The 27,137-nt window shown below is 59.7% G+C and overlaps 1 protein-coding gene across 1 annotated transcript in view; it reads right to left on the bottom strand.

Annotated features, from left to right (window-relative positions):
* LOC140463133 (deoxynucleotidyltransferase terminal-interacting protein 1) overlaps positions 1-27,137 on the bottom strand; it is a 68,519-nt gene that overhangs the window by 16,513 nt on the left and 24,869 nt on the right. Inside the window, exons 6-12 of the mRNA XM_072556878.1 lie at positions 26,671-26,727; positions 25,604-25,665; positions 23,937-23,982; positions 22,504-22,562; positions 21,223-21,283; positions 19,264-19,335; positions 17,025-17,080 (exon numbers count right to left, since the gene is read on the bottom strand). Coding sequence (XP_072412979.1) covers positions 17,025-17,080; positions 19,264-19,335; positions 21,223-21,283; positions 22,504-22,562; positions 23,937-23,982; positions 25,604-25,665; positions 26,671-26,727 — 413 coding nt within the window. The remainder of the gene's footprint in view (positions 1-17,024; positions 17,081-19,263; positions 19,336-21,222; positions 21,284-22,503; positions 22,563-23,936; positions 23,983-25,603; positions 25,666-26,670; positions 26,728-27,137) is intronic.

Genomic DNA, 27,137 nt, shown 5'->3' with positions numbered 1-27,137 from the left:
CAGGCGTGGGAGGACTGCACTGCGACACGCAGGCGGAACTGCACTGCGACACGCAGGCGCGGGGGAACTGCACTGCGACACGCAGGCGACTGCACTGTGACATGTGGGTGCAGGGGGACTGCACTGCAACACGCAGGCGCGGGGGGACTGCACCGCGACACACAGGCACAGGAGGACTGCACCGTGACACGCAGGTGCAGAGGAACTGCACTGAGACAAGCAGGCGCAGAGGGACTGCACTGCGACACGCAGGCGCGGGGGGGACTGAACTGCGACACGCAGGCGCGGGGGGGACTGCACTGCGACACGCAGGCGCGGGGGGGGACTGCACTGCGACACGCAGGCGCAGGGGAACTGCACTGCGACACGCGGGCGACTGCACTGTGACATGTGGGTGCAAGGGGACTGCACTGCGACACGCGGGCGCAGGAGGACTGCACTGCGACACGCGGGCGCAAAATACTTCACTGTGACACGCAGGCGCGGGGGGACTGCACTGCGACATGTGGGTACAGGGGGACTGCACTGCGACACGCGGGCGCAGAGTACTTCACTGCCACACGCGGGCGCGGGGGGACGGCACTGCCACACGCAGGCGCAGAGAGACAGAACTGCAACGCATAGGCGTGGATGCACTGCCCTACAACGCGCAGGCCCGGGGGGGGCTGCAGTGCCGCGCGCAGGCCCGGGGGGGGCTGCAGTGCCGCGCGCAGGCCCGGGGGGGGCTGCAGTGCCGCGCGCAGGCCCGGGGGGGGCTGCAGTGCCGCGCGCAGGCCCGGGGGGGGGCTGCAGTGCCGCGCGCAGGCCCGGGGGGGGCTGCAGTGCCGCGCGCAGGCCCGGGGGGGGCTGCAGTGCCGCGCGCAGGCCCGGGGGGGGCTGCAGTGCCGCGCGCAGGCCCGGGGGGGGCTGCAGTGCCGCGCGCAGGCCCGGGGGGGGCTGCAGTGCCGCGCGCAGGCCCGGGGGGGGCTGCAGTGCCGCGCGCAGGCCCGGGGGGGGCTGCAGTGCCGCGCGCAGGCCCGGGGGGGGCTGCAGTGCCGCGCGCAGGCCCGGGGGGGGCTGCAGTGCCACGCGCAGGCCCGGGGGGGGCTGCAGTGCCACGCGCAGGCCCGGGGGGGGGCTGCAGTGCCACGCGCAGGCCCGGGGGGGGCTGCAGTGCCACGCGCAGGCCCGGGGGGGGCTGCACTGCGACAGGCAGGCGCGGGGGGGACTGCACTGCGACAGGCAGGCGCGGGGGGGACTGCACTGCGACAGGCAGGCGCGGGGGGGACTGCACTGCGACAGGCAGGCGCGGGGGGGACTGCACTGCGACAGGCAGGCGCGGGGGGGGACTGCACTGCGACAGGCAGGCGCGGGGGGGACTGCACTGCGACAGGCAGGCGCGGGGGGGACTGCACTGCGACAGGCAGGCGCGGGGGGGACTGCACTGCGACAGGCAGGCGCGGGGGGGACTGCACTGCGACAGGCAGGCGCGGGGGGGACTGCACTGCGACAGGCAGGCGCGGGGGGGACTGCACTGCGACAGGCAGGCGCGGGGGGGACTGCACTGCGACAGGCAGGCGCGGGGGGGACTGCACTGCGACAGGCAGGCGCGGGGGGGACTGCACTGCGACAGGCAGGCGCGGGGGGGACTGCACTGCGACAGGCAGGCGCGGGGGGGGACTGCACTGCGACAGGCAGGCGCGGGGGGGACTGCACTGCGACAGGCAGGCGCGGGGGGGACTGCACTGCGACAGGCAGGCGCGGGGGGGACTGCACTGCGACAGGCAGGCGCGGGGGGGACTGCACTGCGACAGGCAGGCGCGGGGGGGACTGCACTGCGACAGGCAGGCGCGGGGGGGACTGCACTGCGACAGGCAGGCGCGGGGGGGACTGCACTGCGACAGGCAGGCGCGGGGGGGGACTGCACTGCGACAGGCAGGCGCGGGGGGGACTGCACTGCGACAGGCAGGCGCGGGGGGGACTGCACTGCGACAGGCAGGCGCGGGGGGGACTGCACTGCGACAGGCAGGCGCGGGGGGGACTGCACTGCGACAGGCAGGCGCGGGGGGGACTGCACTGCGACAGGCAGGCGCGGGGGGCGACTGCACTGCGACAGGCAGGCGCGGGGGGGACTGCACTGCGACAGGCAGGCGCGGGGGGGACTGCACTGCGACAGGCAGGCGCGGGGGGGACTGCACTGCGACAGGCAGGCGCGGGGGGGACTGCACTGCGACAGGCAGGCGCGGGGGGGGACTGCACTGCGACAGGCAGGCGCGGGGGGGACTGCACTGCGACAGGCAGGCGCGGGGGGGACTGCACTGCGACAGGCAGGCGCGGGGGGGACTGCACTGCGACAGGCAGGCGCGGGGGGGACTGCACTGCGACAGGCAGGCGCGGGGGGGACTGCACTGCGACAGGCAGGCGCGGGGGGGACTGCACTGCGACAGGCAGGCGCGGGGGGGACTGCACTGCGACAGGCAGGCGCGGGGGGGACTGCACTGCGACAGGCAGGCGCGGGGGGGACTGCACTGCGACAGGCAGGCGCGGGGGGACTGCACTGCGACACGCAGGCGCGGGGGGACTGCACTGCGACAGGCAGGCGCGGGGGGACTGCACTGCGACAGGCAGGCGCGGGGGGACTGCACTGCGACACGCAGGCGCGGGGGGACTGCACTGCGACAGGCAGGCGCGGGGGGACTGCACTGCGACACGCAGGCACGGGGGACTGCACTGCGACACGCAGCCGGAGGTCTGGACTACGACACGCAGATGCGGGGGACTGCACTGCGACACGCAGGCGCGGGGGGACTGCACTGCGACACGCAGGCGCGGGGGGACTGCACTGCGACACGCAGGCGCGGGGGGACTGCACTGCGACACGCAGGCGCGGGGGGACTGCACTGCGACACGCAGGCGCGGGGGGACTGCACTGCGACACGCAGGCGCGGGGGGACTGCACTGCGACACGCAGGCGCGGGGGGACTGCACTGCGACACGCAGGCGCGGGGGGACTGCACTGCGACACGCAGGCGCGGGGGGACTGCACTGCGACACGCAGGCGCGGGGGGACTGCACTGCGACACGCAGGCGCGGGGGGACTGCACTGCGACACGCAGGCGCGGGGGGACTGCACTGCGACACGCAGCAGGAGGTATGGACTGCAACATGCAGATGCAGGGGACTGCACTGCGACACGCAGGCGCAGGGAAACTGGACTGCGACACGCAAGCGCGGGGGGACTGCACTGCGACACGCAGGCGCAGAGAACTGCACTGCGACACGCAAGCGCGAGGGAACTGCACTGCGACACGCAGGCGCGGGGGGACTGCAGTACGACACGCAGGCGCAGGGGGACTGCACTGCGACATACAGGCGTGGATAGACTGCCCTACGACACGCAGGCGCAGAAGGACTACAGTGCGATACGCAGGCGCGGGGGGACTGCATTGAGTCACGCAGGTACGGGGGGACTGCACTGCGACACGCAGACGCGGGAGGACTGACCTGCGACACACAGGCACTGGGGGACTGCACTGAGACACGCAGGCGCTGGGGGTCTGCACAGCAACACGCAGGCGCCGGGGGACTGCATAGCGACACACAGGAACGGGGGGACTGCACTGCGGCACGCAGGCGCGTGGGGACTGCACTGCAACACGCAGGCGCCGGGGGACTGCACTGCGACACGCAGGCACAAGGGGACTGCACTGCAACATGTAGGAGTGGGTGGACTGCACTGCAACACGCAGGCGCGGGGTGGGGGACTGCACTACAACACGCAGGCGCGGGGTGGGGGACTGCACTACAACACGCAGGCGCGGGGGGGGACTGCACTGCAACACGCAGGCGCGGGGTGGGGGACTGCACTACGACACGCAGGCGCGGGGGGGGACTGCACTGCAACACGCAGGCGCGGGGGGGACTGCACTGCAACACGCGGGAGTGGGGGGGACTGCACTGCAACACGCGGGAGTGGGGGGGACTGCACTGTGACACAGGCGCGGGGGGACTGCACTGCGACACGCAGGTGCGGAAGGACTGCACTGAGACACGCTGGTGCGGGGGGACTGCATTGTGACACGCAGGCGCAGGGGGACTGCACTGCGACACGCAGGCGCGGGGGGACTGGACTGCGACACGCAGGCGCAGGGGGACTGCACTGCGACACGCAGGCGCGGGGGGACTGCACTGCGACACGCAGGCGCCAGGGGACTGCATTGTGACACGCAGGCTTGGGGATGGACAGCAATGCACCATGCAGGCGCGGGGGGACAGCACTGTGACACGCAGGCGTGAGGGGACCGCACTGCAACACGCAGGCGCAGGGAAACTGGACTGCGACACGCTGGCACGGGGGGACTGCACTGCGACACGCAGGCACGGGGGGACTGCACTGCGACACGCAGGCACGGGGGGACTGCACTGCGACACGCAGGCACGGGGGGACTGCACTGCGACACGCAGGCGCAGAGAACTGCACTGCGACACGCAGGCGTGAGGGACTGCACTGTGACACGCAGGCGCGGGGGGACTGCAGTACGACACGCAGGCGCAGGGGGACTGCACTGCAATACGCAGGCACATGGAGACTGCATTGTGACACGCAGGCGCGGCGGTCACTGCACTTGCGACACAGGCGCGGGGGGGACTGCACTGTGACACGCAGCAGGGAGTCTGCACTGCGACACGCAGGCGCGGGGGACTGTGCTGTGACACGCAGGCGGAGGGCTGCGCTTCGACGTACAGGCGCGGGGGGAACAGCACTGTGACACGTAGACGTGAGGGACAGCACTGCGATACAGGGCACGGGGGGGAATGCACTGCGACACAGGCACGGGGGGGGACTGCACTTGCGACACGCAGGCATGGGGGACTGCACTGCGACATACAGGCGTGGATAGACTGCCCTACGACACGCAGGCGCAGAAGGACTACAGTGCGATACGCAGGCGCGGGGGGACTGCATTGAGTCACGCAGGCACGGGGGGACTGCACTGCGACACGCAGACGCGGGAGGACTGACCTGCGACACACAGGCACTGGGGGACTGCACTGAGACACGCAGGCGCTGGGGGTCTGCACAGCAACACGCAGGCGCCGGGGGACTGCATAGCGACACACAGGAACGGGGGGACTGCACTGCGGCACGCAGGCGCGTGGGGACTGCACTGCAACACGCAGGCGCCGGGGGACTGCATAGCGACACACAGGAACGGGGGGACTGCACTGCGGCACGCAGGCGCGTGGGGACTGCACTGCAACACGCAGGCGCCGGGGGACTGCACTGCGACACGCAGGCACAAGGGGACTGCACTGCAACACGCAGGCGCCGGGGGACTGCATAGCGACACACAGGAACGGGGGGACTGCACTGCGGCACGCAGGCGCGTGGGGACTGCACTGCAACACGCAGGCGCCGGGGGACTGCACTGCGGCACGCAGGCGCAGAGAACTGCACTGCGACACGCAGGCGTGAGGGGACTGCACTGCAACACGCAGGCGCAGGGAAACTGCACTGCAACACGCAGGCGCGGGGTGGGGGACTGCACTACAACACGCAGGCGCGGGGTGGGGGACTGCACTACAACACGCAGGCGCGGGGGGGGACTGCACTGCAACACGCAGGCGCGGGGTGGGGGACTGCACTACAACACGCAGGCGCGGGGGGGGGGACTGCACTGCAACACGCAGGCGCGGGGGGGACTGCACTGCAACACGCAGGCGCGGGGGGGACTGCACTGCAACACGCGGGAGTGGGGGGGACTGCACTGCAACACGCGGGAGTGGGGGGGACTGCACTGTGACACAGGCGCGGGGGGACTGCACTGCGACACGCAGGTGCGGAAGGACTGCACTGAGACACGCTGGTGCGGGGGGACTGCATTGTGACACGCAGGCGCAGGGGGACTGCACTGCAACACGCAGGCGCGGGGGGACTGGACTGCGACACGCAGGCGCGGGGGGACTGCACTGCGACACGCAGGCGCCAGGGGACTGCATTGTGACACGCAGGCTTGGGGATGGAAAGCAATGCACCATGCAGGCGCGGGGGGACAGCACTGCGACACCACACAGTTACAGGGGAAAAACACTGCGATATGCAGGTGCGGGTGGATTGCTCTGCAACATGCACAGGCACGCAGACTGCACTGTGACACGCAGGCGCGTGGTGACTGCTCTGCAACACACACTCACAGGGGGACTGCACTGCGACACAGGCACAGGAGGACTGCACTGCGACACGCAGGCGTGGGGTACTGCACTGCGACACGCAGGCGCAAGGGGAATGCACTGCAACACGCAGGCGCGGGGGGAATGTACTGCGACACGCAGACGCCGGGGGGACTGCACTGCGACACGCAGGCGCGGGGGGACTGCACTGTGACACGCAGGCGCGGGGGGACTGCACTGTGACACGCAGGCGCCGGGGGGGGGGACTGCACTGCGACACGCAGGCGCCGGGGGGACTGCACTGCGACACGCATGCGCCGAGGGGACTGCATCGCGACACGCAGGCGCCGAGGGGACTGCACTGTGACACGCAGGCGCCAGGGGACTGCATTGTGACACGCAGGCTTGGGGATGGACAGCAATGCACCATGCAGGCGCGGGGGGACAGCACTGCGACACCACACAGTCACAGGGGAAAAACACTGCGATATGCAGGTGCGGGTGGATTGCTCTGCAACATGCACACGCACGCAGACTGCACTGTGACACGCAGGCGTGTGGTGACTGCTCTGCAACACACACTCACAGGGGGACTGCACTGCGACACAGGCACAGGAGGACTGCACTGCGACACGCAGGCGTGGGGTACTGCACTGCGACACGCAGGCGCAAGGGGAATGCACTGCGACACGCAGGCGCGGGGGGAATGTACTGCGACACGCAGGCGCGGGGGGACAGCACTGCTACACGCAGGCGCAGAAGGACTGCATTACGACACGCAAGCGTGGGGGGACTGCATTACGACACGCAGGCGTGGGGGGACTGCATTACGACACGCAGGCGTGGGGGGACTGCATTACGACACGCTGGCGCGGGGTACTGCACTGCGACACGCAGGCGCAGGGGGACTGCACTGCGACACGCAGGCGCAGGGGGACTGCATTACGACACGCAGGCGCGGGGGGGGACTGCACTGTGACACGCAGGCGCAGGGAAACTGGACTGCGACACGCTGGCACGGGGGGACTGCACTGCGACACGCAGGCACGGGGGGACTGCACTGCGACACGCAGGCGCAGAGAACTGCACTGCGACACGCAGGCGTGAGGGACTGCACTGTGACACGCAGGCGCGGGGGGACTGCAGTACGACACGCAGGCGCAGGGGGACTGCACTGCAATACGCAGGCACATGGAGACTGCATTGTGACACGCAGGCACGGCGGTCACTGCACTTGCGACACAGGCGCGGGGGGGACTGCACTGTGACACGCAGCAGGGAGTCTGCACTGCGACACGCAGGCGCGGGGGACTGTGCTGTGACACGCAGGCGGAGGGCTGCGCTTCGACGTACAGGCGCGGGGGGAACAGCACTGTGACACGTAGACGTGAGGGACAGCACTGCGATACAGGGCACGGGGGGGAATGCACTGCGACACAGGCACGGGGGGGGGACTGCACTTGCGACACGCAGGCATGGGGGACTGCACTGCGACATACAGGCGTGGATAGACTGCCCTACGACACGCAGGCGCAGAAGGACTACAGTGCGATACGCAGGCGCGGGGGGACTGCACTGCGACACGCAGACGCGGGAGGACTGACCTGCGACACACAGGCACTGGGGGACTGCACTGAGACACGCAGGCGCTGGGGGTCTGCACAGCAACACGCAGGCGCCGGGGGACTGCATAGCGACACACAGGAACGGGGGGACTGCACTGCGGCACGCAGGCGCGTGGGGACTGCACTGCAACACGCAGGCGCCGGGGGACTGCACTGCGACACGCAGGCACAAGGGGACTGCACTGCAACATGTAGGAGTGGGTGGACTGCACTGCAACACGCAGGCGCGGGGTGGGGGACTGCACTACAACACGCAGGCGCGGGGTGGGGGACTGCACTACAACACACAGGCGCGGGGGGGGACTGCACTACAACACGCAGGCGCGGGGTGGGGGACTGCACTACGACACGCAGGCGCGGGGGGGGACTGCACTGCAACACGCAGGCGCGGGGGGGACTGCACTGCAACACGCGGGAGTGGGGGGGACTGCACTGCAACACGCGGGAGTGGGGGGGACTGCACTGCAACACGCGGGAGTGGGGGGGACTGCACTGCAACACGCGGGAGTGGGGGGGACTGCACTGTGACACAGGCGCGGGGGGACTGCACTGCGACACGCAGGTGCGGAAGGACTGCACTGAGACACGCTGGTGCGGGGGGACTGCATTGTGACACGCAGGCGCAGGGGGACTGCACTGCGACACGCAGGCGCGGGGGGACTGGACTGCGACACGCAGGCGCGGGGGGACTGCACTGCGACACGCAGGCGCCAGGGGACTGCATTGTGACACGCAGGCTTGGGGATGGACAGCAATGCACCATGCAGGCGCGGCGGGACAGCACTGTGACACGCAGGCGTGAGGGGACTGCACTGCAACACGCAGGCGCAGGGAAACTGGACTGCGACACGCTGGCACGGGGGTCTGCACTGCGACACGCAGGCGCAGAGAACTGCACTGCGACACGCAGGCGTGAGGGACTGCACTGTGACACGCAGGCGCGGGGGGACTGCAGTACGACACGCAGGCGCAGGGGGACTGCACTGCAATACGCAGGCACATGGAGACTGCATTGTGACACGCAGGCGCGGCGGTCACTGCACTTGCGACACAGGCGCGGGGGGGACTGCACTGTGACACGCAGCAGGGAGTCTGCACTGCGACACGCAGGCGCGGGGGACTGTGCTGTGACACGCAGGCGGAGGGCTGCGCTTCGACGTACAGGCGCGGGGGGAACAGCACTGTGACACGTAGACGTGAGGGACAGCACTGCGATACAGGGCACGGGGGGGAATGCACTGCGACACAGGCACGGGGGGGGACTGCACTTGCGACACGCAGGCATGGGGGACTGCACTGCGACATACAGGCGTGGATAGACTGCCCTACGACACGCAGGCGCAGAAGGACTACAGTGCGATACGCAGGCGCGGGGGGACTGCATTGAGTCACGCAGGCACGGGGGGACTGCACTGCGACACGCAGACGCGGGAGGACTGACCTGCGACACACAGGCACTGGGGGACTGCACTGAGACACGCAGGCGCTGGGGGTCTGCACAGCAACACGCAGGCGCCGGGGGACTGCATAGCGACACACAGGAACGGGGGGACTGCACTGCGGCACGCAGGCGCGTGGGGACTGCACTGCAACACGCAGGCGCCGGGGGACTGCATAGCGACACACAGGAACGGGGGGACTGCACTGCGGCACGCAGGCGCGTGGGGACTGCACTGCAACACGCAGGCGCCGGGGGACTGCACTGCGACACGCAGGCACAAGGGGACTGCACTGCAACACGCAGGCGCCGGGGGACTGCATAGCGACACACAGGAACGGGGGGACTGCACTGCGGCACGCAGGCGCGTGGGGACTGCACTGCAACACGCAGGCGCCGGGGGACTGCACTGCGGCACGCAGGCGCAGAGAACTGCACTGCGACACGCAGGCGTGAGGGACTGCACTGTGACACGCAGGCGTGAGGGGACTGCACTGCAACACGCAGGCGCAGGGAAACTGCACTGCAACACGCAGGCGCGGGGTGGGGGACTGCACTACAACACGCAGGCGCGGGGTGGGGGACTGCACTACAACACGCAGGCGCGGGGGGGGACTGCACTGCAACACGCAGGCGCGGGGTGGGGGACTGCACTACAACACGCAGGCGCGGGGGGGGGACTGCACTGCAACACGCAGGCGCGGGGGGGGGGACTGCACTACAACACGCAGGCGCGGGGGGGACTGCACTGCAACACGCAGGCGCGGGGGGGACTGCACTGCAACACGCGGGAGTAGGGGGGACTGCACTGCAACACGCGGGAGTGGGGGGGACTGCACTGTGACACAGGCGCGGGGGGACTGCACTGCGACACGCAGGTGCGGAAGGACTGCACTGAGACACGCTGGTGCGGGGGGACTGCATTGTGACACGCAGGCGCAGGGGGACTGCACTGCAACACGCAGGCGCGGGGGGACTGGACTGCGACACGCAGGCGCGGGGGGACTGGACTGCGACACGCAGGCGCCAGGGGACTGCATTGTGACACGCAGGCTTGGGGATGGAAAGCAATGCACCATGCAGGCGCGGGGGGACAGCACTGCGACACCACACAGTTACAGGGGAAAAACACTGCGATATGCAGGTGCGGGTGGATTGCTCTGCAACATGCACAGGCACGCAGACTGCACTGTGACACGCAGGCGCGTGGTGACTGCTCTGCAACACACACTCACAGGGGGACTGCACTGCGACACAGGCACAGGAGGACTGCACTGCGACACGCAGGCGTGGGGTACTGCACTGCGACACGCAGGCGCAAGGGGAATGCACTGCGACACGCAGGCGCGGGGGGAATGTACTGCGACACGCAGACGCCGGGGGGACTGCACTGTGACACGCAGGCGCGGGGGGACTGCACTGTGACACGCAGGCGCCGGGGGGGGGGGGGACTGCACTGCGACACGCAGGCGCCGGGGGGACTGCACTGCGACACGCATGCGCCGAGGGGACTGCATCGCGACACGCAGGCGCCGAGGGGACTGCACTGTGACACGCAGGCGCCAGGGGACTGCATTGTGACACGCAGGCTTGGGGATGGACAGCAATGCACCATGCAGGCGCGGGGGGACAGCACTGCGACACCACACAGTCACAGGGGAAAAACACTGCGATATGCAGGTGCGGGTGGATTGCTCTGCAACATGCACACGCACGCAGACTGCACTGTGACACGCAGGCGTGTGGTGACTGCTCTGCAACACACACTCACAGGGGGACTGCACTGCGACACAGGCACAGGAGGACTGCACTGCGACACGCAGGCGCAAGGGGAATGCACTGCGACACGCAGGCGCGGGGGGAATGTACTGCGACACGCAGGCGCGGGGGGACAGCACTGCTACACGCAGGCGCAGAAGGACTGCATTACGACACGCAAGCGTGGGGGGACTGCATTACGACACGCAGGCGTGGGGGGACTGCATTACGACACGCAGGCGTGGGGGGACTGCACTGCGACACGCAGGCGCGGGGGACTGCACTGCGACACGCAGGCGCAGGGGGACTGCACTGCGACACGCAGGCGCAGGGGGACTGCATTACGACACGCAGGCGCGGGGGGGACTGCATTACGACACGCAGGCGCAGGGGGACTGCACTGTGACACGCAGGCGCCGGGGGGGACTGCACTGCGACACGCAGGCGTGAGGAGACTGCTCTGCGACACGCAGGGGGACTGCACTGCGACACGCAGGCACGGGGGGACTGCAGTACGACACGCAGGCGCGGGGGGACTGCACTGCGAGACGCAGGCGTGACTGCACTGCGACACACAGGCGCGGGGGGACTGCATTGCAAGACGCAGGCGCGACTGCACTGCGACACAGGCGCGGGGGGACTGCACTGCGACACGTAGGCATCGGGGGACTGCACGGCGACACGCAGGCGCAGGGGAACTGCATTGCGACACGGAGGCGCAGGAGGACTGCACTGCGACACGGAGGCGCAGGAGGACTGCACTGCGACACGCACACGCTGGGGGACTGCACTGCGACACGCAGGCGCGGCGGGACTGCACTGTGACACGCAGGCGGGGGGGGACTGCACGGCGACACGCAGGCGGGGGGGGACTGCACGGCGAGACGCAGGCGCAGGTGGACCGCAGTGCGACACGCAGGCGCCGGGGGGGGACTGCACTGCGACACGCAGGCGCAGGTGGACCGCAGTGCGACACGCAGGCGCCGGGGGGGGACTGCACTGCGACACGCAGGCACGGGGGGACTGCACTGCGACACGCAGGCACGGGGGGACTGCACTGCGAGACGCAGGCGTGACTGCACTGCGACACACAGGCGCGGGGGGACTGCACGGCGACACGCAGGCGCCGGGGGGGGGACTGCACGGCGACACGCAGGCGCGGGGGGACTGCACTGCGACACGCAGGCACGGGGGGACTGCACTGCGAGACTGCACTGCGACACAGGCGCGGGGGGACTGCACAGCGACATGCACACGCAGGGGGACTGCACTGCCACACGCAGGCGCCGGGGGGGGGGGACTGCACTGCCACACGCAGGCGCCGGGGGGGGGGACTGCACTGCCACACGCAGGCGCCGGGGGGGGGACTGCACTGCCACACGCAGGCGCCGGGGGGGGGGGGGGGACTGCACTGCCACACGCAGGCGCCGGGGGGGGGGGACTGCACTGCCACACGCAGGCGCCGGGGGGGGGGACTGCACTGCCACACGCAGGCGCCGGGGGGGGGACTGCACTGCCACACGCAGGCGCCGGGGGGGGGACTGCACTGCCACACGCAGGCGCCGGGGGGGGGGACTGCACTGCCACACGCAGGCGCCGGGGGGGGGGACTGCACTGCCACACGCAGGCGCCGGGGGGGGCACTGCACTGCCACACGCAGGCGCCGGGGGGGGGACTGCACTGCCACACGCAGGCGCCGGGGGGGGACTGCACTGCCACACGCAGGCGCCCGGGGGGGGGGCGGCACTGCCACACGCAGGCGCCGGGGGGGGGGCGGCACTGCCACACGCAGGCGCCGGGGGGGGACTGCACTGCCACACGCAGGCGCCGGGGGGGGACTGCACTGCCACACGCAGGCGCCGGGGGGGGACTGCACTGCCACACGCAGGCGCCGGGGGGGGACGGCACTGCCACACGCAGGCGCCCGGGGGGGGGGCGGCACTGCCACACGCAGGCGCCGGGGGGGACGGCACTGCCACACGCAGGCGCCGGGGGGGACGGCACTGCGACACGCAGGCGCGGGGGGACTGCACAGCGACACGCAGGCGCGGGGGGACTGCACAGCGACACGCAGGCGCGGGGGGACTGCACAGCGACACGCAGGCGCGGGGGGACTGCACAGCGACACGCAGGCGCGGGGGGACTGCACAGCGACACGCAGGCGCGGGGGGACTGCACAGCGACACGCAGGCGCGGGGGGGACTGTACAGCGACACGCAGGCGCGGGGGGACTGTACAGCGACACGCAGGCGCGGGTGTACGGAACTAAGACACGCAAGCGCAGGTTAACTGGATTGAGACACGCTGGCGCAGGGGGTCAGCACTGACACGCAGTTGCAGGGGGACTGCACTGCGACGTCGGCGTGAGGGGAATGCACTGCGACACGCAGGTGAGGGGGGGGACTCCACTGTGACACGCAGGTGAGGGGGGGGACTGCACTGTGACACGCAGGCGCCGGGGGGGGACTGCACTGTGACACGCAGGCGCCGGGGGGGACTGCACTGCGACACGCAGGCGCCGGGGGGGGACTGCACTGCGACACGCAGGCGCCGGGGGGGACTGCACTGCGACACGCAGGCGCCGGGGGGGACTGCACTGCGACACGCAGGCGCCGGGGGGGACTGCACTGCGACACGCAGGCGCCGGGGGGGGACTGCACTGCGACACGCAGGCGCCGGGGGGGACTGCACTGCGACACGCAGGCGCCGGGGGGGACTGCACTGCGACACGCAGGCGCCGGGGGGGACTGCACTGCGACACGCAGGCGCCGGGGGGGACTGCACTGCGACACGCAGGCGCCGGGGGGGGGGGGGACTGCACTGCGACACGCAGGCGCCGGGGGGGGGGGGGACTGCACTGCGACACGCAGGCGCCGGGGGGGACTGCACTGCGACACGCAGGCGCCGGGGGGGACTGCACTGCGACACGCAGGCGCCGGGGGGGACTGCACTGTGACACGCAGGCGCCGGGGGGGACTGCACTGTGACACGCAGGCGCCGGGGGGGGGGGACTGCACTGCGACACGCAGGCGCCGGGGGGGACTGCACTGCGACACGCAGGCGCCGGGGGGGGGGGGGACTGCACTGCGACACGCAGGCGCCGGGGGGGGGGGACTGCACTGCGACACGCAGGCGCCGGGGGGGGACTGCACTGTGACACGCAGGCGCCGGGGGGGGGACTGCACTGTGACACGCAGGCGCCGGGGGGGACTGCACTATGACACGAAGGCGCGAGGTACTGCACTGCGACTCGCAGGCGCAGAGAGACTACACTGCGACACGCAGACGCAGAGTAACTGGACTGAGACATGCAGGCAAGGGGGGACTGCATTTTGACACGCAGGCGCTGGGGGACTGCTCTGCGACACACAGGCGTGGGGGGACTGCACTGTGACACGCAGGCGCGGGGGGACTGCACTGTGACACGCAGGCGCGGGGGGGACTGCACTGTGACACGCAGGTGCGAGGAGACTGCTCTGTGACACGCAGGCGCCGGGGGGGGGGGACTGCACTGTGACACGCAGGCGCCGGGGGGGGGAGACTGCACTGTGACACGCAGGCGCCGGGGGGGGGGGACTGCACTGTGACACGCAGGCGCCGGGGGGGGGGACTGCACTGTGACACGCAGGCGCCGGGGGGGACTGCACTGTGACACGCAGGCGCCGGGGGGGGGGGGGGGGGGGAACTGCACTGCGACACGGAGGCGCCGGGGGACTGCACTGGGACACGCAGGCGCCGGGGGACTGCACTGGGACGTAGGCGCGAGGGGAATGCACTGAGACACGCAGGTGAGGGGGGACTGCACTGCGACACGCAGGCGCCGGGGGGGACTGCACTGTGACACGCAGGCGCTGGGGGGGGGGACTGCACTGTGACTCGCAGGCGCCGGGGGGGACTGCACTGTGACACGAAGGCGCCGGGGGGGACTGCACTGAGACACGCAGGCGCGAGGTACTACACTGCGACTCGCAGGCGCAGAGAGACTACACTGCGACACGCAGACGCAGAGTAACTGGACTGAGACACGCAGGCAAGGGGGGACTGCATTTTGACACGCAGGCGCTGGGGGACTGCACTGCGACACGCAGGCTCCGGGGGGGGGACTGCACTGTGACACGCAGGCGCCGGGGGGGACTGCACTGTGACACGCAGGCGCCGGGGGACTGCACTGCGACGTAGTCGCGAGGGGAATGCACTGCAACACGCAGGTGAGGGGGGACTGCACTGCGACACGCAGGTGAGGGGGGACTGCACTGTGACGTAGGCACGGGGTGAATGCACTGCGACACGCAGGCGCGAGGTACTGCACTGCGACACGCAGGCGCAGAGAGACTACACTGCGACACGCAGGCGCAGAGAGACTACACTGCGACACGCAGGCGCAGAGTAACTGGACTGAGACACGCAGGCAAGGGGGGACTGCATTTTGACACGCAGGCGCTGGGGGACTGCACTGCGTCACGCAGGCGCCGGGGGGGGACTGCACTGCGACACGCGGGCGCAAGGAGACTGCTCTGCTACACGCAGGCGTGGATGGACTGCCCTACGACACGCAGACACGGGGGGACTGCACTACGACACGCAGGCGCAGGGGGACTGCACTGCGACACGCAGGCGTGGGGGGACTGCACTGCGACACGCAGGCGCCGGGGGGACTGCACTGTGACACACACTCACGGGGACTGCACTGCGACGTAGGCGCGAGGGGAATGCACTGCGACACGCAGGCACGGGGGGACTGCATTGGGACACGCAGGCGCGGGGGTGGACTGCACTGCGACACGCTGGCGCGGGTGGACGCAACTAAGACACGCAGGCGCAGGGTAACTGGATTGAGACACGCAGGCGCGGGGGGTCAGCACTGACACACAGGCGTGGATGGACTGCCCTACGACACACAGGCGCGGGGGGACTGCACTGCGACACGCAGGTGAGGGGGGGGGGGGACTGCACTGTGACACACACTCATAGGGGGAGTGCACTGTGACGTAGGCGCGGGGGGACTGCACTGCGACACGCAGGCGCGGGGGTGGACTGCCCGGCGACACGCAGGCACGGAGGGACTGCATTGTGACATGCAGGAGCTGGGGAACAGCACTGCGATGCATAGGCGCAGGGGGACTGTGGTGTGACCTGCACGCGCTGAGGGGACTACACTACGACAAGCTGGTGTAGGGGGAGTACACTGCCACCCACTGGCGAATGGTGACTACACTACATCACACTTTCTCCACATGATGAAGCTAGAACATACAGGGGGAGAGTTTGTGTTAACTTGTCAGCATCTGTCTTTACTGGCCATTCAGATACCATGCATGTTTCTAGCACAGGCCTCAGTGTTTACCCATCAGAACACAGACGCAGTGTCGCTGCACTCGCAGATTCCATATGACTGCGTGGACAGGCAAGATGTCTGTCTGCACTGGGCCATGGAACCAGCCAGTGTCTTCACGCTGGTTGTGCATACACTGGGATATAGGCACAGTGTTGCTACGTTTAACTGATAAATTTGACTCTTCCACTCCATCTTAACTTCTGTGCTCATGTTCATGCTCCACATATTCTACACTGTCCATGTCAAATTTTGGGGCTGACACTTCAATGTGTTTTTTTCAATGTAACATCTGTGGATCATCTCACTTCTGGGTATCCCTCTTTATGTTGCTTCAATCATTTGACTATAAACTCTATCAGGATTGTCCACTGCCGAATTCAGCATGGGCGAAGGTAATGACCTCCCACACAGAGGCCAACCCACCCCTATCTACCTGCCTCCTCTCTTCGTAGATCTCATCAACTCTATTCCTCTTCTCCCTGTCGCACAAGACTGCATCACAAAATATCATCTTCATCCTATAAATAACTTCTCTCAGAAACACACTGTTCGACTTCTTGCATCATTTGCTTCCTGACTTGTTCTAAACTGTTTGCTTTTTTTAAAACAATGATTCATTCCGCCAAACTTGTTTTTCATCTCCCAGTTTTCCATGCACAGCCTCCCTGAAGGAAACAAGCTTTGAACTGATCGGTTTTCACTTTCCCAATGCTCTTACCTGTAGTCATCGCTGGCCGCGAGCTCTCGAATATCATCTTCTATCAGCAGGTAAGCCTTAAACATAGATAACACTTTCAGTCAGATTTCACATCTCCACTCAGTGCCCACCATCACTACACCTCAAACACACTGAACAATGACCCCTTTAGTGAGGCCAGACTGTCCCAGAGATGCTCAAGCTGCAGACTGTGCTTCCCCTCCCGCGAAGCCAGGTGACGCGTGAAAGGAGAAGAGAACCACATCAACTGTCCAAATTATGGACTGCACGGTGGCTCAGTGGTTAGCACTGCTGCCTCACAGCACCAGGGACCCAGATTCGATTCTTGCCTCTGGCAACTGTCTGTGTGGAGTTTGCACATTCCATCTGTGTCTGCGTGGGTTTCCTCCGGGTGCTCCGGTTTCCTCCCACAGTCCAAAGATGCGCAGGTCAGGTGAATTGGCCATGCTAAAATTGCCCGTAGTGTTCGGGGGTGTTTCGGTTAGGTGCATGTGTCAGGGGTAAATATAATGGAATTATTCTGGGTGGGACACTCTTCGGAGGGTCGGTATAGATTTGTTAGGCCGAAGGGCCCGTTTCCACACTGTAGGTATTCTAATTCTAAAATGGCTAAACGAGCACAAGTGTCAGCCATAAATGAAAAAAAAAAATCAAAATAATTCAGGACTGTAAAAAGAAGAAATTATGTCATGTGAAAGACATGCATGAGATTGATATTTTATCCCAAAATTCTTGGAAAAAGCTTGAATTTAAAAGTAAGAGGCAAATTGGTGACTAAGTGAATCTTGAAGGCCAGGAAATGGGCATCTTGTTTCGTATTTAACAGTTATTAAGGTATCTTTGTTATAATGGAAACTCAAGTTATATCAGGAGCCATCAGAAGCCCTGTAAAAGTCACAACTGATTGTAGTTGGTAGACATTGGACCAGAGATCTGACCCATACACAGTCAATAAGAAACCTCCAGTTCTCATGAGCTACAGGAAAGCCCTTTATTGAGAACTGGCAGTATTAGCAGTATTAAACATTAACCAATTGGTAGACTGTGACAATGCTGTTCTCTACGAACAATCAAGCATTTGGGAAGTCCACTGCAAGTGATAAGGCCAGAGTGGGTGAGAGAGCAGCAAGTTCCTTGTGATAATGGTTTCAAGGTGTAAAACTGTGCTCCAATTCTTTGTGGGTTTATTTATTTATTTTTAAAAATGTAGTAGCTGAAGGAAGTTCCTTGGAACAAGCAACTTTGGTTACAGTCAGTCATCCAAACTGCATGAACCTCATATTCAGCTCATGTTCAAGAATCAATGCTGACCAAACACTCAAATATCAGGAGGTATAAATCCATAAAAATTATTCCGCTTTTATTTGGAGTTCCAGTGTCTTACTGTCTCTTTTGCCTTGTGTGCGTTATTTAACTTGAGCCAGTTCATGGAGTCTAATGGAGGTTGTGAAGTCATACAGCATTCCTGTTTCCATCCTCGAAGGTGAAAATGGAGACCAGCTTGTATGTTCACCAATCAGGGATAAAACATATTTTGGGGTTGTTGTTTACCTTTGGCACACTACCCAACACATAGAACATACAAGGTGTGCAACTGTCCATTCAAACAAGGCCCAGCTGCTTTGGAAGGCTCCTAACATAGGAAGGCCCTGCTGAGGCCTCCCATTCACCAGGCCCCTTACATAAAGCAAGCAGTGGAAAAGCAACTTCCTGTCGCAAGGGAGCAAGAAATGCAAACAGCTTATCAACTCAGTCAGCAAACCACCCCAAGCTAACTCTATCCAGCAGCACTGGCAGAAGCAGCTACTTTGCAGAGGTCCACAGCAAGAGCAGAACTAACACAGCAAGGCAGCAAGATGTCAGTGTAGTCAACAACAATCAAACATACACAGGCAGCTCTGCCTCACAAGCAGAGCCAACACACACACACACACACACACACACACACACAGAGATCCAGAGATGGTCAAAACACAGACATTCAGAAACACACACAAACACAGTCAGGCAGCCATAGAGGTCTCTGCAAACACACAGGCACCCAGGCAATACAGACAGACAGAACCATGAAGAGAGACACACAGACAAGCAAAACCTCAGGCAGCTATAGATGCAACTGAAAAAAAAACACCAGGGCACACGATCACAGACGAGACATGAAGAGGGAGGTGGAATGTTGTGCTCGAGATAAATGTCAGCTTTCTGAGTTGCTTCTGCTGTTGTGAGCATCAGTACTCACCATCTTGCCCCCTGTGGCTGGCATGTGGTGCTTCTCTCCGAGCCAGTGCTTGTCTTGGGAGTCAGCAGAGTACTGAAAAAAAAAAACAAACCAGCAACAATCTACATGAAAACCTATCACTGCTACCAATCACCAGCACATCAACACAGGATTATAAAAAAGCACAAAGTAAAGGGTGAAGAGGGAGATCTGAGAAATTCATGGGTCTGTTTTCATGAGATAAATACAGAGTAATCATCTAGCTTCTCTGCCATTTCTCTGTTCCATCCCTAATTGCACTGAATTAAGTGGCTTCTTGCCATTTGAGGGCAGTTAAGAGTCAACCACATAGCTATGAGTTGGGAGTCACATGTAAGCCAGTTTCCTTCCCGAAATGGCATTAGGGAACCAGATGGTTTTTTTACAGCAATTATTGTCTCATGGTCACCATTGCTAAGATTAGTTTTCTCTTCCAGGTTTTTTAAAATTAATTTAGTTACAGGGATTTGAACTAACGTCCCAGGTATTAGTATGGGCCTCTGAATCACTTGACCAATGACATTACCATCTCATCACCAACTCTCCAATGAAGATTAAGAACAGAAATTGTTGAGGTGGTATCTGCAAACTTCCAAACCTCCTCAATATAAGGCTGGTGCCAACGGACTGGAGGATTGCATATGTTTCACCCTTGCTTTAAAAAAATGGTGTTAGAGCAAACACAGCAACTACACGTCAGACACTAACCACCATGGTAGGGATGGTATTAGAATAGAATAATCTGGGACAAAATTTAACAGTCACATGGACAAACGTGGATGAATTCATTGTATTCAATAGACTTGGCTGAATTTTCCAATGAGGGGAAAAAAGGGTTGAGAAGGAGAATGTGGCTGATGCAGTGTACCTGGCTTTCTAAAGGCATTTGATAAATTGCCACTTATTGGGCTCCAACATTGCTGAAATAAAATGGATACAAAACTGGCTAAGTGAAAGGAAATAGAATAGCCTTTTTTTTGGAATGGATGACTGTGCCCAGTGGGGTCCCCCAGGGCTTAGTATTGAGACGCCTGCTTTTCTTGATCTGTATTAATGACTGTGACTCGAGCTCACAGGGCAAAATTTTGAAATCTGTGAACATTCCAAGCCTTGCAAATGTTGTGAACTGTGGGGATGATCATGGTAGACTTCAAGATGACTTAGATTAGAGTCAAGATTAGAGTGGTGCTGGAAAAGCACAGCAGGTCAGACAGCACCCAAGGAGCAGGAAAATTGATGCTTCGGGCAAAAGCACATTCCTGATGAAGTGCTTTTGCCCAAAGCGTCAATTTTCCTGCTCCTCGGATGCTGCCTGACCTGCTGCACTTTTCCAGCACCACTCTAATCTAGACTCTAATCTCCAGCATCTGCACTCCTCACGTTCACCTTCAAGATGACATAAGACAGGTTGGTATGGGTAGACAGGAGAAAGATGATATTTGAGGCAGAGAAGGTAAAGTTGATATATTTTGGTCAGGACAATGAAACAACAATGTAAGAATAAAATTACTAAAAGGCAGCTGAGGCACAGACACCTAGTGGCTGGAAAAGTGCACCTTACTGAAAGTAGGACTGACTGAGAAGGTGGCTTTAAAAGCCAATGGGAACAAGGACGTCCTAAAGCTAAGATTTACAGAATGGAGGTGATGATAATAAACCTGTATAGAATACTGCTTCATCCTCAACTCAACACATCTTCTCAATAGCCCATGAACAAAAGTTAACCCTGAACAGCATTAATTCTTTCTTAGCTAATAGCTATGAACAGAGATTTGACCACATCATAAAATAGTGCTTCACTTCATAAACAGTAGGGAAGAGAAACAAAACTATACAAAACTTTGATAATCTTCCCTTAGACTCTGTCAATAACTTTGAATGCTGATTATTGCAATTATGAAGGAAGGCTGCTCCCAGAGTCGGAGCTCCACTCGCTCCTACCTTGAATAGTTCAGGGTGTTTAATATAGATTCTTCCACGGGTACCACCCATTCCCAAGGCTCTGAACAAAAAAGAATGTGAAGAGTTAATTCACAGGCACAGAACAGTTTTGAAGTAGCTTATATCTAGTCATGCAAGTCTTACTACATTTGGGATCCAATTTTACGGAGGTCAGCACAGAGGAGTTACAGGAAACTACAGCTAATACTTCAGGTTCCAGTGTAACGTCCACAATAAAGTAGCACAACAGAACAGTGAGCACTGGAATTTTTTTTCCCTCCTTTTACTCATAGCTGTTCTTTCACAAAGAACCAGATCACACATCAATAAAGACACTCCCAGTAACGCTCAAACTTCATAGGCAACGTGCCAATACAAGGGAAGATTTTCAATTCTGCAGCACCCCTTTTCAAAAGGTTGTACCAGTCATTTGAAAAGTGCAGCCTTTTTTAATAGCGGTCAATACGAGGAGAATGAAGCCAAGCAGAATCCCACCTGCTCAGTGGTCATTACAAGAAAGCTGCTCCACAAAATGAAAATAAGTGGTCCCACTGGAATCAAAACAGGCTCTCACCAATTCTTCCAGTGCATCAAAACACAACTAAGAATACTGCCTTCTTTATCAGTTACAGCACCATGTTTGATTTTTCTATGCTGACAGATGCTTAGTGCAAACAAGATTTGGAGTTTGACTTTGTACCTAACCCCACACTGCCCTGAGAATGTTTGATGAGGGACAGTATTGACACCGCTTTACTCTATCTAACACCATGCTGTACGGGTTTTGGAAGTGCTTGACTGGAGACATTAATAATGACATTCTAACTCCCAACTCAGATATCCTCATTTTGACAGTGCAAGAAATGCGAGATCAAATACAAACAAACATTGGTGCATTCAATACCACGTACTCGTGTGAAGGAATTAGAGTGAGAGATCTGAGCACAGGGTGTCAGAGTATGGAACATTGATGCTGGGAGAACCAGCTCAGTGCAGTGAAAAGGAAGGCAATAGTAAACAAACTCATGAAATATTAGGAACAGGCCATTCAGCTCCCCCATACATGCCCTGCCAATCAATAAGACTGAACTTGTCGTGGCTTAACACCACATTCCTGTAAACCCCAAAATATTGTACACATACCAACACTGTCCACATACCAACACTGTCCACATACCAATATTGTACACAGTACAAAACAGGTGACCCGCTAAAGAGTCAATGTTAAAAAGCCAGCAATTCTTACTGAGGCTGTGCAAAACATGCACACCTGTAACTTACTTGTTAGCACGTGATCCAAGCACAAATGTGGTTGACGCAGTCAGCCTGGATGGGTCCCACTGCAAAAAATATAGAACGCAAAAATAATTAGCACATAGTTTCAAAAAAATCTGTTGTTGCCTTCAGTCCCACAACACAGTCCCTTTTATGCAATTGTTCACTTCCAACAGAATGATTCCAGGGTCGAAAGCTCTTCGGAGAGTTGGTGTGGACTCAATGGGCTGAACCACCTGCTACAGTATTACAAGGATTTTATGACACTATTCTACAATTCAGCGCGAGTTGCCTGCTCCATGTTACACAGCAGGGCTCTGGGCATGGCCATAAGCCTTCTCAGACTACTTCTGCTAACAGCAGGATGACCAGTCTGTGCGAACTCCCAGACTGAAGCACCTGGGGCACATTATGGCTCAATGCCGACCAAATTCAAATGAGTTTACGATAGATCTCTAGAGTGTCTGCATTCTGGGTAACAGCGCAGTGAAGGGCATTTCTCAGTGTTGCACTGTCTCATTCTAGGGCATCCTCATTCCTGATGAGGGGCTTTTGCCCGAATCGTTGATTCTCCTGCTCCTCGGATGCTGCCTGACCTGTTGTGCTTTTCCAGCGCCATACTCTCAACAGTAATTCTTTGCATCAATTCCTGGTTTACTCAGTTGGCTACCCCAACCAGAGATAAACGGTATTGTTGTAACAAGCATCCAACCCGAACTAGGAAGGGGAGAATCAGAACCTTGATCTCTAGATCTGGTTTTAATAAATCCTGTTAACCAAGAATGCAGCTAATAGCCAAGGACAATAGCATACTGCCGAGATGCCTTCCATACACACTGGCACCTAACATTTACATTCACAATAGGAACGATTGCTAAAATTGCCTAAGCAAGCCAATAAGAGTCAATGACTTTGATTAGGCAAAAGGGTTTTGAAACATTAATTTGCAATGAAGAGCAACACATTTAAAAGACATTTGGATTAGTACAAATAAAAAAGTTTGGAGGGATATAGGCTATGCACAGGCAGGTGGGACCATTTTAGATTAGATTACTTACATTAGATTGCTTAGTGGGGAAACAGGCCCTTCGGCCCAACCAGTCCACACCAACCCACCCATACCCCTACATTTACCCCTTACCTAACACTATGGACAATTTATCATGGCCAATTCACCTGACCTGCACATCTTTGGACTGTGGGAGGAAACCGGAGCACCCGGAGAAAACTCACGCAGACACGGGGAGAATGTGCAAACTCCACACAGTCGCCTGAGTCGGGAATTGAACCCGGGTCTCTGGTGCTGTGAGGCCCATTTTAATCTGGGAATACAGTTGACATCGACTGGCTGGACCAAAGGATCTGTTTCTAGGCTTTACGATGCTATGACACTACCTCAACTTCCAGTTACAAAGAGTGACATAAGCTGAAAGCATTACCTTAGGTCCCTCCCGTTTGATTGGTTCAATGTACTTCACCTTTGAGCTGAGAGCGAGAGAGCGAACAAGAGAGAGAGAAGTTAACAAGCTACAGCCTTTCTGGAAGGAACACGATTGTGTTTTATAGTATTCATCCATTTAAACAATGTCGCACATCAAACGCCACCTACTCCACCACTGGAGTAGATGTTGCCTTCATGCCTTCCAGAATCATGCAGAAATATTCCCAAACACAACTAGAGACTGAGCCACATAAGAAGCTAATAGAATAGGTGAACAAACATTTGGTCAAAGAGGAACATTTGAAGAAGTGCCTTGGGAAACGTGAGATGGGAGAGAGAGAGATGGATAGGATGAGGGTTCAGCAGTAAAATCCAGAGATTACAACCAAGAAAAGCATCTGGTACTGGTGATTCGGGCATTAACAATGGAACAATACGGATTTTGTTTGGTGAAGCTATATTGTACAAAAGCTCTCCTTACAGGTGTAAGGAAACACAAGCTCTGAAGCAAAACTGCCAATGAACGGTTATCTCAAACCTGAGGAGCATATTAATATTGTATACAATGCATTTGTGGCAGGATCTTAGAACGTCACTCAAAGCCTTCACTGGCTTGAAAAGCCTGGTTCCTTGACCATGTGCAACCCAACTTCTTCACTGAAGATGGAATCCCTTCCAGTTATTGCCACTTCATTCTTGTGGTGACAAGTAACTGTTACAAAGGAAAGTTGAGAAAAAGAATTGTGGCAACAATTGTGGCACTTAAGGAGGATATTCCTAGAAACACGTCCAGGGAAGTTATTTGGGTGGAACTGAGAAATAAGAAAAGGATGATCACCTTATTGGGATTGTACTGTAGACACCCTAACAGTCAGTGGGAAATTGAGAAACAAATACGTAAGGAGATTTCAGTTATCTCTATACTATACTTGCCTTTATTGGTCAGAGTATTGAGTACAGGAGTTGGGAGGTCATGTTGCGGCTGTACAGGACATCGGTTAGGCCACTGTTGGAGTATTGCGTGCAATTCTGGTCTCCTTCCCATTGGAAGGATGTTGTAGAAGTTGAAAGGGTTCAGAATAGGATGTTGCCAGGGTTGGAGGATTTGAGCTAAAAGGAGAGGCTGAATAGACTAGGGCTGTTTTCCCCGGAGCATCGGAGGCTGAGGGGTGACCTTATAGAGGTCTATAAAATCATGAGTGGCATGGATAGGATAAAGAGACAAGGTCTTTTCCCTGGGGTGGGGGTGTCCAGAACTACAGGGCATATGTTTAGGGTGAGAGTGGAAAGATATAAAAGAGACCACGCAGAGGATGGTACGTGTATGGAATGAGCTGCCTGAGGATGTGGTGAAGGCTGGTACAATTGCAACACTTAAAAGGCATCTGGATGGGTATATGAATAGGGAGGGTTTGGAGGGATATGGGCCGGGTGCTCGCGAATAGGACTGGATTCAGTTAGGATTTCTGGTCGGCATGGACGAGGTGGACCGAAGGGTCTGTCTGCGTGCTGTATGTCTCTGTGACTCTCTGGCTGTATTTTACAATCATTTCCAAGGATTCTTAACCTAAAGGAAACTTCTTCAGCTGAGGACATCAGTTAAGCAAGACTTTCCAACACTAACAATGTCACAGGTTACACACAGTCTCGAGGACCTGTACTCACACTGCAGCACCGGAGGTCGTACGGTCAAATGAAATCAGATGTCCTGGTGGACGGCCTTTTCTCTGTGAAGTGAAAGTGCAACTTCTTTAAAAATTAACACAGAGCGACCTTTGCCCCTTCCAGCTTCTACCACAACTTTGTACGGGCTGCAGCAGGGCCTGGAGAAGCACCTTGCCCCCGATTAGTCATTTTGCCCGAAACGTTGATTTCGCTGCTTGTTGGATGCTGCCTGAACTGCTGTGCTCTTCCAGCATCACTAATCCCGATTAGTCATTGCCTATTCTGCACTTTCTGTTGTTGCATTAATGACATGCTCTTCCACTGAGCACGGTGGAAGATACCAGCTTGACTTGGCAGCGTTGGCGAGTTTCTGAAGTTCAGTGGGCAGAATGCTCAGGGCATCTGAGCTTTGGCTTGTCCAGCTTTCCAAGACCATTCAAAATGATTACTCCAGTGTTTAGGGTAGTCCCCACAGACAAACCAATTACTGAGGCAATGACAGACCAGTCACAGTTAGGGAGCTCGGTGAAAGCACAATACCTTGCTCTTGGGATGAGAATGACAGAGACAAGACACCATATGCTGTCAGATGCCATAAAGTTTCAGTCACCTGATCTGGGGGTGGAGTTAGAGTTAAACCAGACTGGATGGGAAGACAGCTTCCCTTCCCTGAAGGAAATTTGTGAATTAAATGGGTTTTTAACAGCAAAATACCAAACACAGCGATTTCCAGCTTCACAATTTGCCATTGGATTTCAAATCAAGATGCATGCTAATCTGACCCAAACTGCAGTGTGCAGTGTCCTATATGTCAATGTACAATCAGTCTGAGGTCAGATTACCTGCCCTAAGGGACATTAGTGAAAGCACCTGTATTAGTTATGCTTCAACATAACCGTATGCTGCCAAACCAAGCAAGAGTGGTGACACTGTCATCAAAAGAGATGGGGAAGTCACCCTGGAAAAGCCATCTTAGCATCATGCCCACATTCTCAAACCCCTACAAACTTCAACCACTGGTTTTGTCTTTAGCTCAACACCCTATGTCCAATAGGATTCATGCTGACCTTCTTTGGGATTGGACTTCCTCTCTGGTTCAGATCATCCTCCATTTGTCGAGAACGCTGTAATAAGACACATTTTACATTTAAATATTATACTGGGTTGCTGTCCAGCTGAATGAGAAGGAGAAATGACAAAACACCACCCTCTTAATCTCAGCACATCAGAAATACTTCATGGGCAATGAAATACTGTTCAAGTGCACAATTATGAGCATTAGAAGCTGAAACCCATCTAGGAGGTTCTTTGCGAGATTGTTCTCTGAAAGGAATTTAATAACTTACTGCTTCTCACAAAAACCAATTTTGAAGACAAATGGGCTGCAAATATTAGGCAGACAGCAATACTGGATGGTAACAGAGCTAATCTGTCAAACTATACTTTGTAGTTTGTCACCTTCAAATTCAAAATGGAGAAAAAAAAAGTGATGGTGTGAAAGCAAAACAGGTAGCCAGAGTAAAGAATAGACAGT

The sequence above is a fragment of the Chiloscyllium punctatum genome, chromosome 37 (assembly GCF_047496795.1).
Source record: "Chiloscyllium punctatum isolate Juve2018m chromosome 37, sChiPun1.3, whole genome shotgun sequence".
Lineage (NCBI taxonomy): Eukaryota > Metazoa > Chordata > Chondrichthyes > Orectolobiformes > Hemiscylliidae > Chiloscyllium > Chiloscyllium punctatum.
This window is presented reverse-complemented; position numbering and strand designations above follow the sequence as displayed.